The sequence below is a fragment of the Marmota marmota genome, unplaced genomic scaffold, assembly GCF_001458135.2.
Source record: "Marmota marmota marmota unplaced genomic scaffold, marMar, whole genome shotgun sequence".
In the NCBI taxonomy this organism is placed as follows: Eukaryota; Metazoa; Chordata; class Mammalia; order Rodentia; family Sciuridae; genus Marmota; species Marmota marmota.
This window is the reverse complement of record NW_025999990.1, coordinates 8,484,818-8,497,857: the sequence shown is the minus strand read 5'-3', so window position 1 is coordinate 8,497,857 and position 13,040 is coordinate 8,484,818. Positions and strand designations below refer to the sequence as shown.

The 13,040-nt window shown below is 38.3% G+C and overlaps 1 protein-coding gene across 1 annotated transcript; it reads left to right on the top strand.

Moving 5' to 3' along the window:
* Positions 1 to 3,448: 3,448 nt before the first annotated feature.
* LOC107139374 (small nuclear ribonucleoprotein Sm D3-like) lies at positions 3,449 to 4,071 on the top strand. Its single transcript, XM_048806600.1, has one exon. It carries the CDS (start codon positions 3,490 to 3,492, stop codon positions 3,868 to 3,870), a length of 381 nt encoding a protein of 126 aa, XP_048662557.1. The 5' UTR covers positions 3,449 to 3,489; the 3' UTR covers positions 3,871 to 4,071.
* Positions 4,072 to 13,040: the final 8,969 nt, after the last annotated feature.

Here is a 13,040-nt window from a genome sequence, read left to right as displayed (position 1 = left end):
GTACTACTTGACTTTCTCCCATTCCCCTTGTAAGGCTGTATTGCAGGAGGGCAGAGGAAGAGTCAAACTGGGGACTGCAGAAGGTTTCCCTCACACGTCCCCTCAAAAACTCAAAAGAATTTGCTTCCAATGTGAGCACTAGAGTATGGTCTACTTGGTCAACTCCCATCCTTTACTGAAATATGAAAGCAAGATAGGATATGGCTTATTCTGTTCATGTATGACTAAGATTCCAAGCTCAAAAAATACAAACTCCCAAACCAAAGAGATGGCAAAAATCCCTGGACCACTAGGAAAATGTGCACCCTTGTCAAAGAAAAGAGGATTTTGGGGTCATCAGAGGGCTTAGACATGTACCTTCTCCATCCTCCACCAACAACAGGCTTAGAAATGCCTGATAACAAGTATATTAAATAAGATAACATATGTAAAGCACCCAGCATGGAACTCAACAGATATTGGAGATTCAATAAATATTAGTTCCCTTCCCTATTAAAAGGAACACCAGCTATAATGTTTATGCTATCCGCTGACCATTATTACCATGTAGCACAGTAAGAAGTGTGTGCATAATTAAATATGTACCACCATGGTAATTTTGTTTTTAAATTTTATTGATAACATCATTATATACATTATGTAAGCTCAGAGTTTTTCTGCTTATGCAGCATAGTTATGTTTCTAACTTAAAAAAAAAAAACTCAAGGGAACATCTGAGAAAAGAACTGTTTAGTGGTTTAACAAGGTAAAAAGAAAAGTTTAACAACTTCCTGAAGTGTGAAATATCACTTTGCTCATTGTTCTTCCTGTCCAAACCCATCCCCAGCCCACCCTTCAACCCTGGTCCNAGGGACCCCAGCCAGGGCAGCGATTGCAACAGGAGTTGATGGTTCTCTGCCAAAACAACCCTCACTCCAGAATCATTGATCAAAACACTAACTGGAAATGATCATGGGCTGTCACTCAAAACCTCAGGGAGCTGAAAGCAACCACACCCATTTATCAATGTCTGGAACTAGGAGGGAGCTAGCATCAGAATGAAAATTAGCCAGACCTCTCAAACTTAAAAGCAGACATTAAAATAACCCAGAACTGGAGTTGAAGTTGAGATTGCAGGGAAGCCAGTTGGAACTCTCCATGATAGTCTAGATAGGAATTATTTTTCTTTAAAACCTTAGGAAGCTATTGAACATATTTAGGAAAGCCTCAAAAGTGCCTATCACTGAAAAACAATCATCTTATAACCAATGTCAGGAAATGATACTATCCACAAAAAGAATCAATTGCTTCAAAATTAGTGTTGTCGTATCAAAAAACTTCAGCTCCCAGTTCAATCATGGGGAATATTTTAAATGTGTTCATCACAGAAGTCACTAGACATAAGCTGGTTGACCTAGTTGCCCAACAATATCCTTTGATCAAAACTTGATTAAATCAAAACTGAAATTTAAAATAGGGTCATGGTCAATAGGTAATGCCACATACACCTACTCCTACAGCTATTAAAAAACAAATCAAAAAAGTAAACAACAGGATTAAATCTCTTAATTCTAGCCATTCTCCAGACCTTGGACTCTCCCACCCATAATTTTACATATTCTAGTTACTACTGTCATTCATTCATTCATTTCTTCTTTTTTTTTCCAGCACTGGGGATTGATTGAACCCAAGGGTGCCCTATCTCAGAGTATTATATTCCCAGCCCTTTTTATTTTGAGACGGTATCTCACTAAATTGCCCAGGTTGGCCTTTAACTTGCAATCCACCCAGCTGAGCCTTCCAAGTTGATTACTGTCATTTCTTATAAAGAATGACACACTGCTTATCTTGTAACTGTTTGGGCTTTTTGCTGGTAGCACACGTATTTCTTTTCACACTAAAGACAGAAGAGAAAATAGAAATGGCAATAAGAATCCTGGAACTGGCTAGAGTTGCCAGGTTTGCAAAAATGAACCAATATTTTGATCTCCAAAACATTTTTAAACTAATATCTTGCTGGAAATTTGTTATCAAACCAAGTGAACTTTAATAGCTGGCTTTAAAAATTAAAACTAAAACAGCTTCCCTTGTCACTACTAGCAAGAACCAGGAATATCCCCTTCCATCTGTTCTCTTAATACTTCTGCAGTTCAGCTTTACAGTTTAGGGACCCCAGCCAGGGCAGCGATTGCAACAGGAGTTGATGGTTCTCTGCCAAAACAACCCTCACTCCAGAATCATTGATCAAAACACTAACTGGAAATGATCATGGGCTGTCACTCAAAACCTCAGGGAGCTGAAAGCAACCACACCCATTTATCAATGTCTGGAACTAGGAGGGAGCTAGCATCAGAATGAAAATTAGCCAGACCTCTCAAACTTAAAAGCAGACATTAAAATAACCCAGAACTGGAGTTGAAGTTGAGATTGCAGGGAAGCCAGTTGGAACTCTCCATGATAGTCTAGATAGGAATTATTTTTCTTTAAAACCTTAGGAAGCTATTGAACATATTTAGGAAAGCCTCAAAAGTGCCTATCACTGAAAAACAATCATCTTATAACCAATGTCAGGAAATGATACTATCCACAAAAAGAATCAATTGCTTCAAAATTAGTGTTGTCGTATCAAAAAACTTCAGCTCCCAGTTCAATCATGGGGAATATTTTAAATGTGTTCATCACAGAAGTCACTAGACATAAGCTGGTTGACCTAGTTGCCCAACAATATCCTTTGATCAAAACTTGATTAAATCAAAACTGAAATTTAAAATAGGGTCATGGTCAATAGGTAATGCCACATACACCTACTCCTACAGCTATTAAAAAACAAATCAAAAAAGTAAACAACAGGATTAAATCTCTTAATTCTAGCCATTCTCCAGACCTTGGACTCTCCCACCCATAATTTTACATATTCTAGTTACTACTGTCATTCATTCATTCATTTCTTCTTTTTTTTTCCAGCACTGGGGATTGATTGAACCCAAGGGTGCCCTATCTCAGAGTATTATATTCCCAGCCCTTTTTATTTTGAGACGGTATCTCACTAAATTGCCCAGGTTGGCCTTTAACTTGCAATCCACCCAGCTGAGCCTTCCAAGTTGATTACTGTCATTTCTTATAAAGAATGACACACTGCTTATCTTGTAACTGTTTGGGCTTTTTGCTGGTAGCACACGTATTTCTTTTCACACTAAAGACAGAAGAGAAAATAGAAATGGCAATAAGAATCCTGGAACTGGCTAGAGTTGCCAGGTTTGCAAAAATGAACCAATATTTTGATCTCCAAAACATTTTTAAACTAATATCTTGCTGGAAATTTGTTATCAAACCAAGTGAACTTTAATAGCTGGCTTTAAAAATTAACCTTGAGATTCTGGGAACGTGGTTGCCGCCATTCGCTTTCCTCACGCCTTTGCAGTCGCGTCAATTTTAGCCACATCTTAGAGAAGGAGGAGTAGGCCACCGCCGGTGAGGAGAGACCGAGGATAGAACTCTGTTCGGGCCAAGATGTCTATTGGTGTGCCGATTAAAGTTCTGCATGAGGCCGAGGGCCACATTGTGACATGTGAGACAAACACGGGTGAGGTATACCGAGGAAAGCTCATTGAAGCAGAAGACAATATGAACTGCCAGATGTCCAACATCACAGTCACGTACAGAGATGGCAGAGTAGCACAACTGGAACAGGTGTACATCCGTGGCAGCAAGATCCGCTTCCTGATTTTGCCTGACATGCTGAAAAATGCACCCATGTTAAAGAGCATGAAAAATAAAAATCAAGGTTCAGGGGCTGGCAGGGGGAAAGCTGCTATTCTGAAGGCCCAAGTGGCTGCAAGAGGAAGAGGACGTGGAATGGGACGTGAAAACATCTTCCAAAAACGAAGATAATTTTCTCTGTTGAACAGAACTTTACTCTTCTTCTTTTAGATTATCTGAATTCATGGGGATAGGTGCCTGTATGTATGTCCTAGGTTTTGTTTGGGGATTTTTGTTTTGTTTATTGACATTTTTCTCTTTAGATCAGAGGAAATGTCAAACTAAATAAATTTGGTTATTTTGTTTTTTGAGAAAAAAAAATTAACATTGAAATGAAACAAGAATGTTGGGCAGGAAATTGGAGCATCCAAAAAACATGGATGAGGACATCTGTGAGATCTAAGTCAATTTAAAAAAAAATCTTCATTCGAACTCTACAGAGAACCTTAGTGACACACCCAAATATGGAATCTGTCAGGGGAAGCAAGTTTACTAGTCACATAAACAATACTAAACACAAAAGAAGGCATATGCCTTAATAGAAGCAAACAGCTTCTTTTCACCATGTGAATAGTTATTATTTAAAAAAATTAATTCCAATATAATATTTATAAGATATAAGTGTTTGAGTGATTCTCCACCCACATTTTTACCCCCCAAAAATCTAGCTTGGTTACTTCATAAATGTTCAAACTTATTTTCTAACTTTTACCATAGAAACTTACTACTTCATTTAAATACAATGCATAGTGTATTTCCTTTAAAATTAGTACTCATAAATACCTTAATGACATGATGTTCTAGTCTCAAAAAGTTACAGAATAATGTAGCTCATCATGTCACTGCCATTTCTTAAAAGGTTATCTTACAACTCTACCTTCTGTAGTTCACCTCATTAATAAAGTTGTTCAAAACAATCTAGGGGTTGGGGAAGAGGATTAATTCTATGGTGATCTCAAAACAGTTTTTCCCTGGATACACAAATTTAGGCTAGACTCCCATGAGATAAATAGAACTCTTCCCGGTAAAGCTTTGGTCTAAGGAATACAACATTCCTTCAAGCTGGCTTTTAAAAAGATAACTCCCAGAATCTGAGGATAGGCGGTTCAGCTCAGCCTCCCTCCCTATGCCTTGTGCCTCACTCTTCTTCACCCACCTCTCACTCTGCTTCTGCAGGGTATGCAGCCCAGCCGTCCCTGTCTGTTCCAATCCCAGATCAAGTATCCATGCACCCTATTCCAAAACTGCTTTAGTCTCAGGCAGAGAGCAGGCAGAGTCCTTTATTAAAAACCAGGCTGTAAAAGACAGTGGAATGAATATGACATAACTTTCCTATGTACATATATGAATATGCCACAGTGACTGTCACCATGATGTACATCCACAAGACTGGGGTCCTAATTAGAATAAGATATATTCCATGCTTACATAATTATATCCACTGTCATGTATAATTAAAAAGAACCAACAAAAAAAAAAAAAACAAAGAACAAGGTTATAAGAAAGCATCCTCTGGGAGAATGGACAGTTCTCAGATAAAGCAGGCATATGCTAGACAGACACCCCAAAGGGTGTCTGACACCATCTCTAAGTCTCCACACATAATGGTGAGTTTACCATCAGGGAGCATATTGCTCAGATATCCTCAGTCATTTTCTCATTAAGATCATGTACAAATTATTCAATTGCAAAATATGTTTCCTATTCTATCTTTGGAGATACTTGTGAGACATAATTCTCCTTCTCCTCTTAAGAATCTGGCCATTTCACATAGTCACAGTGAAGAAGAATATCTGTGGCATTTAGGTATCCCAACACTCCCAAAAAATATCAGGAATAAAATGTTCTTGTGATAAACCAGGTAGAATTTTATATCCTATTACTAAAGAGCTTCCATTTCCCCTATCAAACCAATACATGGCTTGCAACTTCAATAGCTTTGGCAAAATCACCACTACTGGACAATAACTAACACGAAGTTCCAAGTTGGAAAAATTCATTCCTCCTCCAAAAACCTAAAGGAAACTATCCAAACAATAATAAAGACTAAAATTACAATTTACACCATAGGAGTATTGTCCTTCCTACTTTTTAAACTTTTATTGAACATCTATTATGTTCTACATACTTGTGCTTTTATTGAATATATGAGATAATTTCATCTGTATAGGAACCTCACAATTTTGTGTATTGAAAAACTCTCATCCTCAAAATGATTTAGGTATTTGCCAAAAAATATAAAAGAAGAATTTAAACCTACTTCTGACTGATGCCAAAACCTACGTTGCTTCTTTTACCAGCATTAATAGCTAGGGTTTATTGAGTACTTACTGTTGCCAAAGATCTAATTCCCAGTGCTTCACATATATAACTTAGGTAAGACATGTAGAAACTGGTTAGTATTAGCTCCATTCTGCATATATGAAGTACAAAAAGGTTAAATATTTGCCCAAGTTATCAGAGCCTATGAACAAGGAAGCTGAGATAACAACCCAAGCAGTCCAGTTGCACTCACATCAAACTGCTTCCACTGGAGAACTGATTCTGTAAATGGCTGGTTACTTCCTCATGTACCTTCTTTGTGATCATTCTCATTATTAAGTTCATAGCACTCAAATGTATCTGCATGAGCAACAATGAGTCACAAATTCAAAGGGAAACTGAGTTAAAACTGCAAGTCTTGGGGCTGGGGTTGGGGGTCAGAGGTAGAACGCTCAGCTAGCATGCATCAGGCACTGGGTTCAACCCTCCGCACCACCTAAAAATAAAATAAAGGTATTGTGTAGAATACCACCTACAACTAAAAAATAAATATTAAAAAAAAATCGCAAGTCTTGTCCTTGCATATATGGAGAACAATCTTGATCTCTAGGATTCATTTTCATTTCTGTGCAGAGATGTGTGTAGTGTTTGGGGAGGTTAAGAGCATGATATCAAATAATATTGATAATTCTTTCCTAAAAATGTTCTTTTTCTTACCTCTCCATTTTAGCATAGTTGCTGCTGAAAGACCTTTAATATACTATACTCTTCCAGTATCTTCCTCCCTCCCATTGCCCCATTAAAAGTCTTACAGTTTCAAATGACTACAGTGTAACTGGTTCAGATAATGTATTGTCATGCACACCTTATACATTTTATCCAGGGGTCTCTTACCATAAGCATCACTTCAATGGCAACAAACTGGATATGGGCCATGACCTGTGGGGCCCTGGCAACCATTAACTGTCAACTACAGCTTATGCGTGATGCTAATGACGTTCCTCAAGAAGCCACATTTGCATGACTCCACAATTTGCTAAATCCCCTTAAATTTTGCTAATAAAAGGCTGGCGAGGTGTTTTTTATTATTAATTTGTTTCCCTTTTCATGACTTTCTATACAGGGACAACCACTTACATTCAAGCAACTAGAGCATATCCCTTTCTTGACCACCAAAAACCAAACCAAACACCCCTGTGGTAATTGCTTTAGATGCAGACTCTTTTTATGACATTCACAAAGATGGGAAAGAACTGCACGAACATTGTACTTTGGGAAAGATGAAGCCAATTTCAGAATCCAGTTTTCAAAGGAAAATGCCATGTTTGTTTCATGTCAGCCTCTGCTTCAGATCAGAACCATGACTGGGGGAAAAAGGAACAAAGCTGAAACCGTTGGTCTGGCTGGTTACTTCTAAGCAAAGCAGAGGGCAGATGGAAAGCCTCTCAGTTGGCTGAGCTCCTTGTCTTGTCTACCTCCAGTCTCTGGAAGCAGCTGAGCAAAGCCTCCCTCAATGAATGAGAATTAACACACACACACACACACACACACACACACTCTCTCTCTCTCTCTCTCTCTCTCTCTCTCTCTCTTTCCCTCTCCTCCCTCCCCGCTACACACACACACACACACACACACACACACACACATACTCTTCCAAATGTTTATAAATAACATTATTTAAAAATACAGACTGGTTGTCACACAGACAGGTGCTCTGGCTGCCTTAGCAGTTTTAATACACAAGGCTCACTGCCCAGTTTGGCAAAGGTCCCATCTCCTCTCCCCTCCGACTGATCCTAGAGTGACACAGTATACAGCCTTGGGTGTATATGTGATCCTTGAACTCAACACAATCTCTCATTAAGTTGGAAAGACTTCTGGAAGAGAGCCTGTGGTATGTTGTGGGTTTAGAATCAGGCTTTGGTGTTATATGTGTGTGGGTAAAAGAGAAAATCAGCTATGCTTATTGCATCTGCTTGCAGTCACATTTGCATATGCACATTATTGCCGGCTACCTACATACATGTGGAATTAATGAATGAATGAAAACATGTAGCTACACATACTCACACATACACAAACACAGGGAGAGGTATATAACTATGCCACAAATATATAAAGCATTTAACTGATTGACAGATTCTGGTAGGGACAGAGAGAGAAAAAAATGCCATAGTATTTTTAAATGAGCATCTTGTCCTGTATACAAATGTCTTACTACAGACTATTTATTTCATTGATTTCTAGTTAAAAAAAAAAAAATCTGAGCATTGTCTTTGCTAACACAAGCACCAACCCATCACATCTCTTTTGTGTTTCCCTTATTGGGTGGCTGTGTATAAATTCCAGTAATTCTCCTGCTGTATATGTAGGTCATGTGTGAAAAACAAGTCTCAACTCAGTGATCAGGGGACCATATCTTACCGTCTATCCCATGACAGTCATCTGCAACACAACTGGGCACTGGCTGTATCCAATCTATTTCTACACTGTATTGTCACTGGTCAAAAATGGCCTTGTTCTGTTATTCCCTCCATTTTCCAACTGAAAGGGGGAAAGAACTGATAAGCCTGAGCTCAATTTTTTCTGGCAATTATTGCAAAGGTCCTACTGTGAGGGAAGCCCTGCCCTTTGGTGCAGAATGACATGCAGCCATCCAGGGTTCAGACAAAAGGAGACCCTGCTTTTCAGCAAGTGTACTCAGCCATGTATAGGCATACTGGCAGAGATGCCTGCCCATTCACCACTTAATGGGAAAAACAGAGAGACAAGAACTTGAGGGGGGAAAAGTAGAATGGAGGATTATCAAGTGACACCAGTGGAGAGGAATAACGTCAAGATGTGAACTTGGTGAAATAAAAGAAATAATTTTGGCCACAAGAAAGTAAATCACGGATATAATGTGGAAATGTTTTTGTACTATCCAGCTAAATTATGCTGTTATTATAATAAAGGTTACTATCATGATGCTGAAAATGTGAAACTGAAAGTCATGCTTCTCCCCCCACCACCCACTAAGGCACAGCTGCACATTAATTCAACCAAATGAAACTGTTAGGATGAAATACCACCGGGATGCATTCTAAAGTGTAATTCCTCTGAAACAAGTATGTAACTTTATTAAAAAACCAAAGTACCCGTCAAAAGGTGAAAAAAAATATATTACATTATGATGAAAAAGAGGTCATTCAAGAAAAGGCTGAAATAGCACTTCTTTTTGAAATGGCATATGGAGGCTTTTCTACCACTGGAAAAAAAAAAAGTTACTTTTTCTTAATACTTGTCCTTATTCTCTGCTCATGAACAGAAGGAAAATGCTTGTAGATAAAGTCACTTTCAATTCTAGGCCCTGGCACATGTTCCTCTCTGGAGCCAAATGCCCTCGTCTTTCCTCCTTTCAACTGTATCTAGTGATAATTCCTCTGCCCATCCTACACTCCCATCTACAAGGAAAATAGTTGACAGGAAGTCATGTCAAAGTCAGGTCTCTGACATACCAGAAATTATTTCTCCCATCAAAAATCACTCATTTTAAAGAATAAGAAATGAAATGAACAGGGGGAGATTAAGTTAATTTTTAAATCTGTTATTAGTTGCTTCTCTTTAGTCATAATGGAAGGGGAAACTATAGATTCAGTAACAATGAACATTTTTTCCATTACAAAGAATGACTTATTCAGTGGTTGAATCATTAGAGAACGATCCCTCTGGCCTCATGGAACTCCAAATGTAGAAGCAAAAAGGAAAAAAGTTTAAGATATAAAATATATTATAAAATTTGGGGAAAAGTGAACTACAATCCCCAATGAAATTACCTCTTATGTCAATTAAGAGAGTGTTTGTTAGAGCATTAACAGCCTTAGGCAAACTCAACAAACCCTTTCCTGGCTGCCGGTAATGACAGATTTCTTAGGGAGTATTATTTAATTAACAATAATTTGAAAGAGCAGCTCAGCTAAGAAACTGCATTTACTTACTGGAAACACTAAGCAATGGTAAGTGAAAAAGACATGCAATTTGTTAGCTTTCCCATTATCTTTTGTTGCTGAAATACAGAAGCAGCTGATAGGTATTTGCCACTAGATATTTTCCACTGTCTGTGAGGCCAACATGTCCAAAGAATTTTAGCTCTTACTGTGCAAGGCTGCTAATAGTCCTCTGCAGTTTGATTCTGTTAAGAAATCCCCCAGGGCCCCAAGTGTTCAGGACCAGCATTCTTTGTCCTTCCCCACTCTAGACAAGGGCAACTGCTAGCTCCCCTTCCTTGTATACACCACGGTCCCTCCCACCCCCATACATCATTTGCTGCTAATCACCTAACACAAGGGATGCCTTTTGTTCTAGCTGCCTTCCCAAGTCGCTTAGGTTGCATGAGTAAATTGATGGTGGGCTGGGCCTCACCTCCTCCCCCGAAGATGCTTAGACCTAGTAGCACTGGAAGCAGGGGAGGTGAAACTTCTCCCTTCAGAGTTACTGAATTAAATTCCCTACATCCAATGGCCACCTTTCCAGTGGATTATAATTTAAAAACCAATTCCAAACTGGCAAAGGGAGTACCACTTTAAGTTCTCCTGATGTCTAAGAGGAGCTGGCAGCAGGAGGTGAACTCCAGAGCTCAAGTTTAGAGATGAAGCAAAAATAACTCATTCCATGGAAAAAGGAAAAAAGTAAGTTTTAAAATTTTTCATCTGCTATGACATATCTTCACAAATTGTTCAAGATTGGTCAGTGAAATGAAGAGATTGTCAGTTTATTCCCTGCGGGAGCCACAAAAAGCCATCTGAGAGAGCAACTTAAGATTATTATTGGATAATTGTTAATTGTGGTTTACTAGTGCCCATTAAAATTCCTGCCAACAGAAAATCTTTATCTTGATTTGTGATAAACTTAGAAATCAACAGTCAATGTCAAACATGGTTATAAAGCAAAACAAATCTCTTTCATGGATTCTGAAAAGACAAATCAGAAATCCCAACCAGTTAAGTCATGCTTATATTTGGGAGTAGATTAGGGTGCAGTTGGAAAGGGCACTAGCTTCCACAATAGATTAAGATTGACTGCAGAAGCAAAAGATATTTCTCTTTGATTCTTCTGAGTCCAAAGTAGCTTTCACTCAAGTGATATCAAAGGGATCTGATTAAACACATCTCCCAGCAGGATTTTATGGTACGGCATACATTATTATGTACAGTACAATCAGATTTATGTAATATGGTATTAGCCAGTGAATGTCTTGTTTTGAAACAACTTGTGGAAATAGACTTTTATCTCTCTCTTTAATTCTAATTTGATGCTATTAACCAATTCTATTATTTAAATGGACTATTAAGATTGGAATCAGTTTGATTTATCAGAATGTATTTCCCATTAATAAGGTTTCTGTCTTAGCCTCCTTCTTTAACCTTCATTTACTTTTAATACTTTGCAAAGAAACATTTGCAAAATCTTTCTCCTTAATATGGATTACAGCATGGGGCTTGGTTCCTGTTAAATGGTTCTTAGCCTTAGAGAATAAGAACAAAAATTTGTGGAATTTACATGCGTTTCTCTTAATGACTCTTTACTGTATAGGGAAGATGAAGAATGTTGATTATAAGAGGAAGAAATATTGAATTAAATTTTTGCCTAAGAGTATCTTCTCTTCCAAAGAAACTCAAATTACTGACATAGAAAGAAAATATACAGGAATTTTAACTGGTAATGCAGTTCCCACTAGTAACACTTGTTCATCTTTGATGCACTGTTACATGATATTTAAATATCAGAAAGCAGAGAAATGCCACCAGTATCAAAGCAGGGGAAGGTAACTGTAATTTCCAAATAACAACCAGTTTTCTAGCAGCAGAGTTAACAATCCTGTCCTGTCACATGTGCTACCTGAGATCAATCAGCGGGTCATAAAAGAGGGGAAAAGTTTTTTAACTAATGCTTTACAGCAAGAGTAGAAATAGCATCTATCTATCATCATCATCAATTAATTACACCTTTAAAAAGACAGCTAATTATTTCTGCTCTGTGCTTGTAAATTCAACATTACTCCTAGGCAAAAATGAGTGAGATAGTATAAATGCTTACTATTATGAAAACATTCTTGATTTCTAGGGTGTGAGAAGACCTAAATGCTCTTTGATTCCATCTCTCACCTTTGGCAGGTCTTCACATCAGTCAGTGGGAAACTTCCTTCCTGCAGTTTCCTGCCACTCTTTGCCTAGACAGGGGCAAGAGGTTTCTTCATCTTCCTGTCTCAATTTATAAGTCTCACTGTCAGGAAACCTATCGTTTAAATCTCTTCTGCTCTGATAAAGATCATATGCCTATTCCTGGTTCCTGAGAGATGCCCATCTCCTGTAAAGATGAATTCTAAAATCCGGATGTCATTGCTGAGCTGTACCTTTCTCTCCCCTGGCTGTAAAGCTTCCTTTTCTCAGTCACTTAGGTTTCATCTTTTGAATTCTATGGACTTCTCTGAGCCTGTTCCAAGTTTCAAATCAGCTCCTTTCCCAAACAATATTTGGTTGTAGCTCTCAGAAATAGACATGCTATCCAGGATGCCAGTTCCACCTGCTGGTTCTGTAGGATGCAACATTTTTAATACAGCCATGCAAATGCCAATATTCTCTTTGAAATGAGAACATTCATTACATTGCTAAATTGTTGTTCACTTTTTATGTAATTCTATTCCATTTTATTACATCCTTGCTTGGTGCCTAAATAACTGTGCTAATAAACTCTGATGATTCTAAGGATACAGAGGTGACAGTTGCTGTCCTCGGGGAATTCATAGGCTAATGGGGAAAGTAAACCCCACAACCCCACATATGGGCTATGCTGGCATAAGGGACAGAATGTGATGGTGTGTCACAGAAAATAGGCCTGGGGATTAATAAATGCTCCCTGGAAAGAGACTGCCAAGCAAAGCAGGGCCTGGACAAAGTGTTTGTGTTTGAAGAAAAGCATGAAGGTGTTAAAATATGGGATCTATAAATTTATTTCAGGGACCAAAAAAAGAGAAGGAGGGGAGCAGGAACAGGAGATGA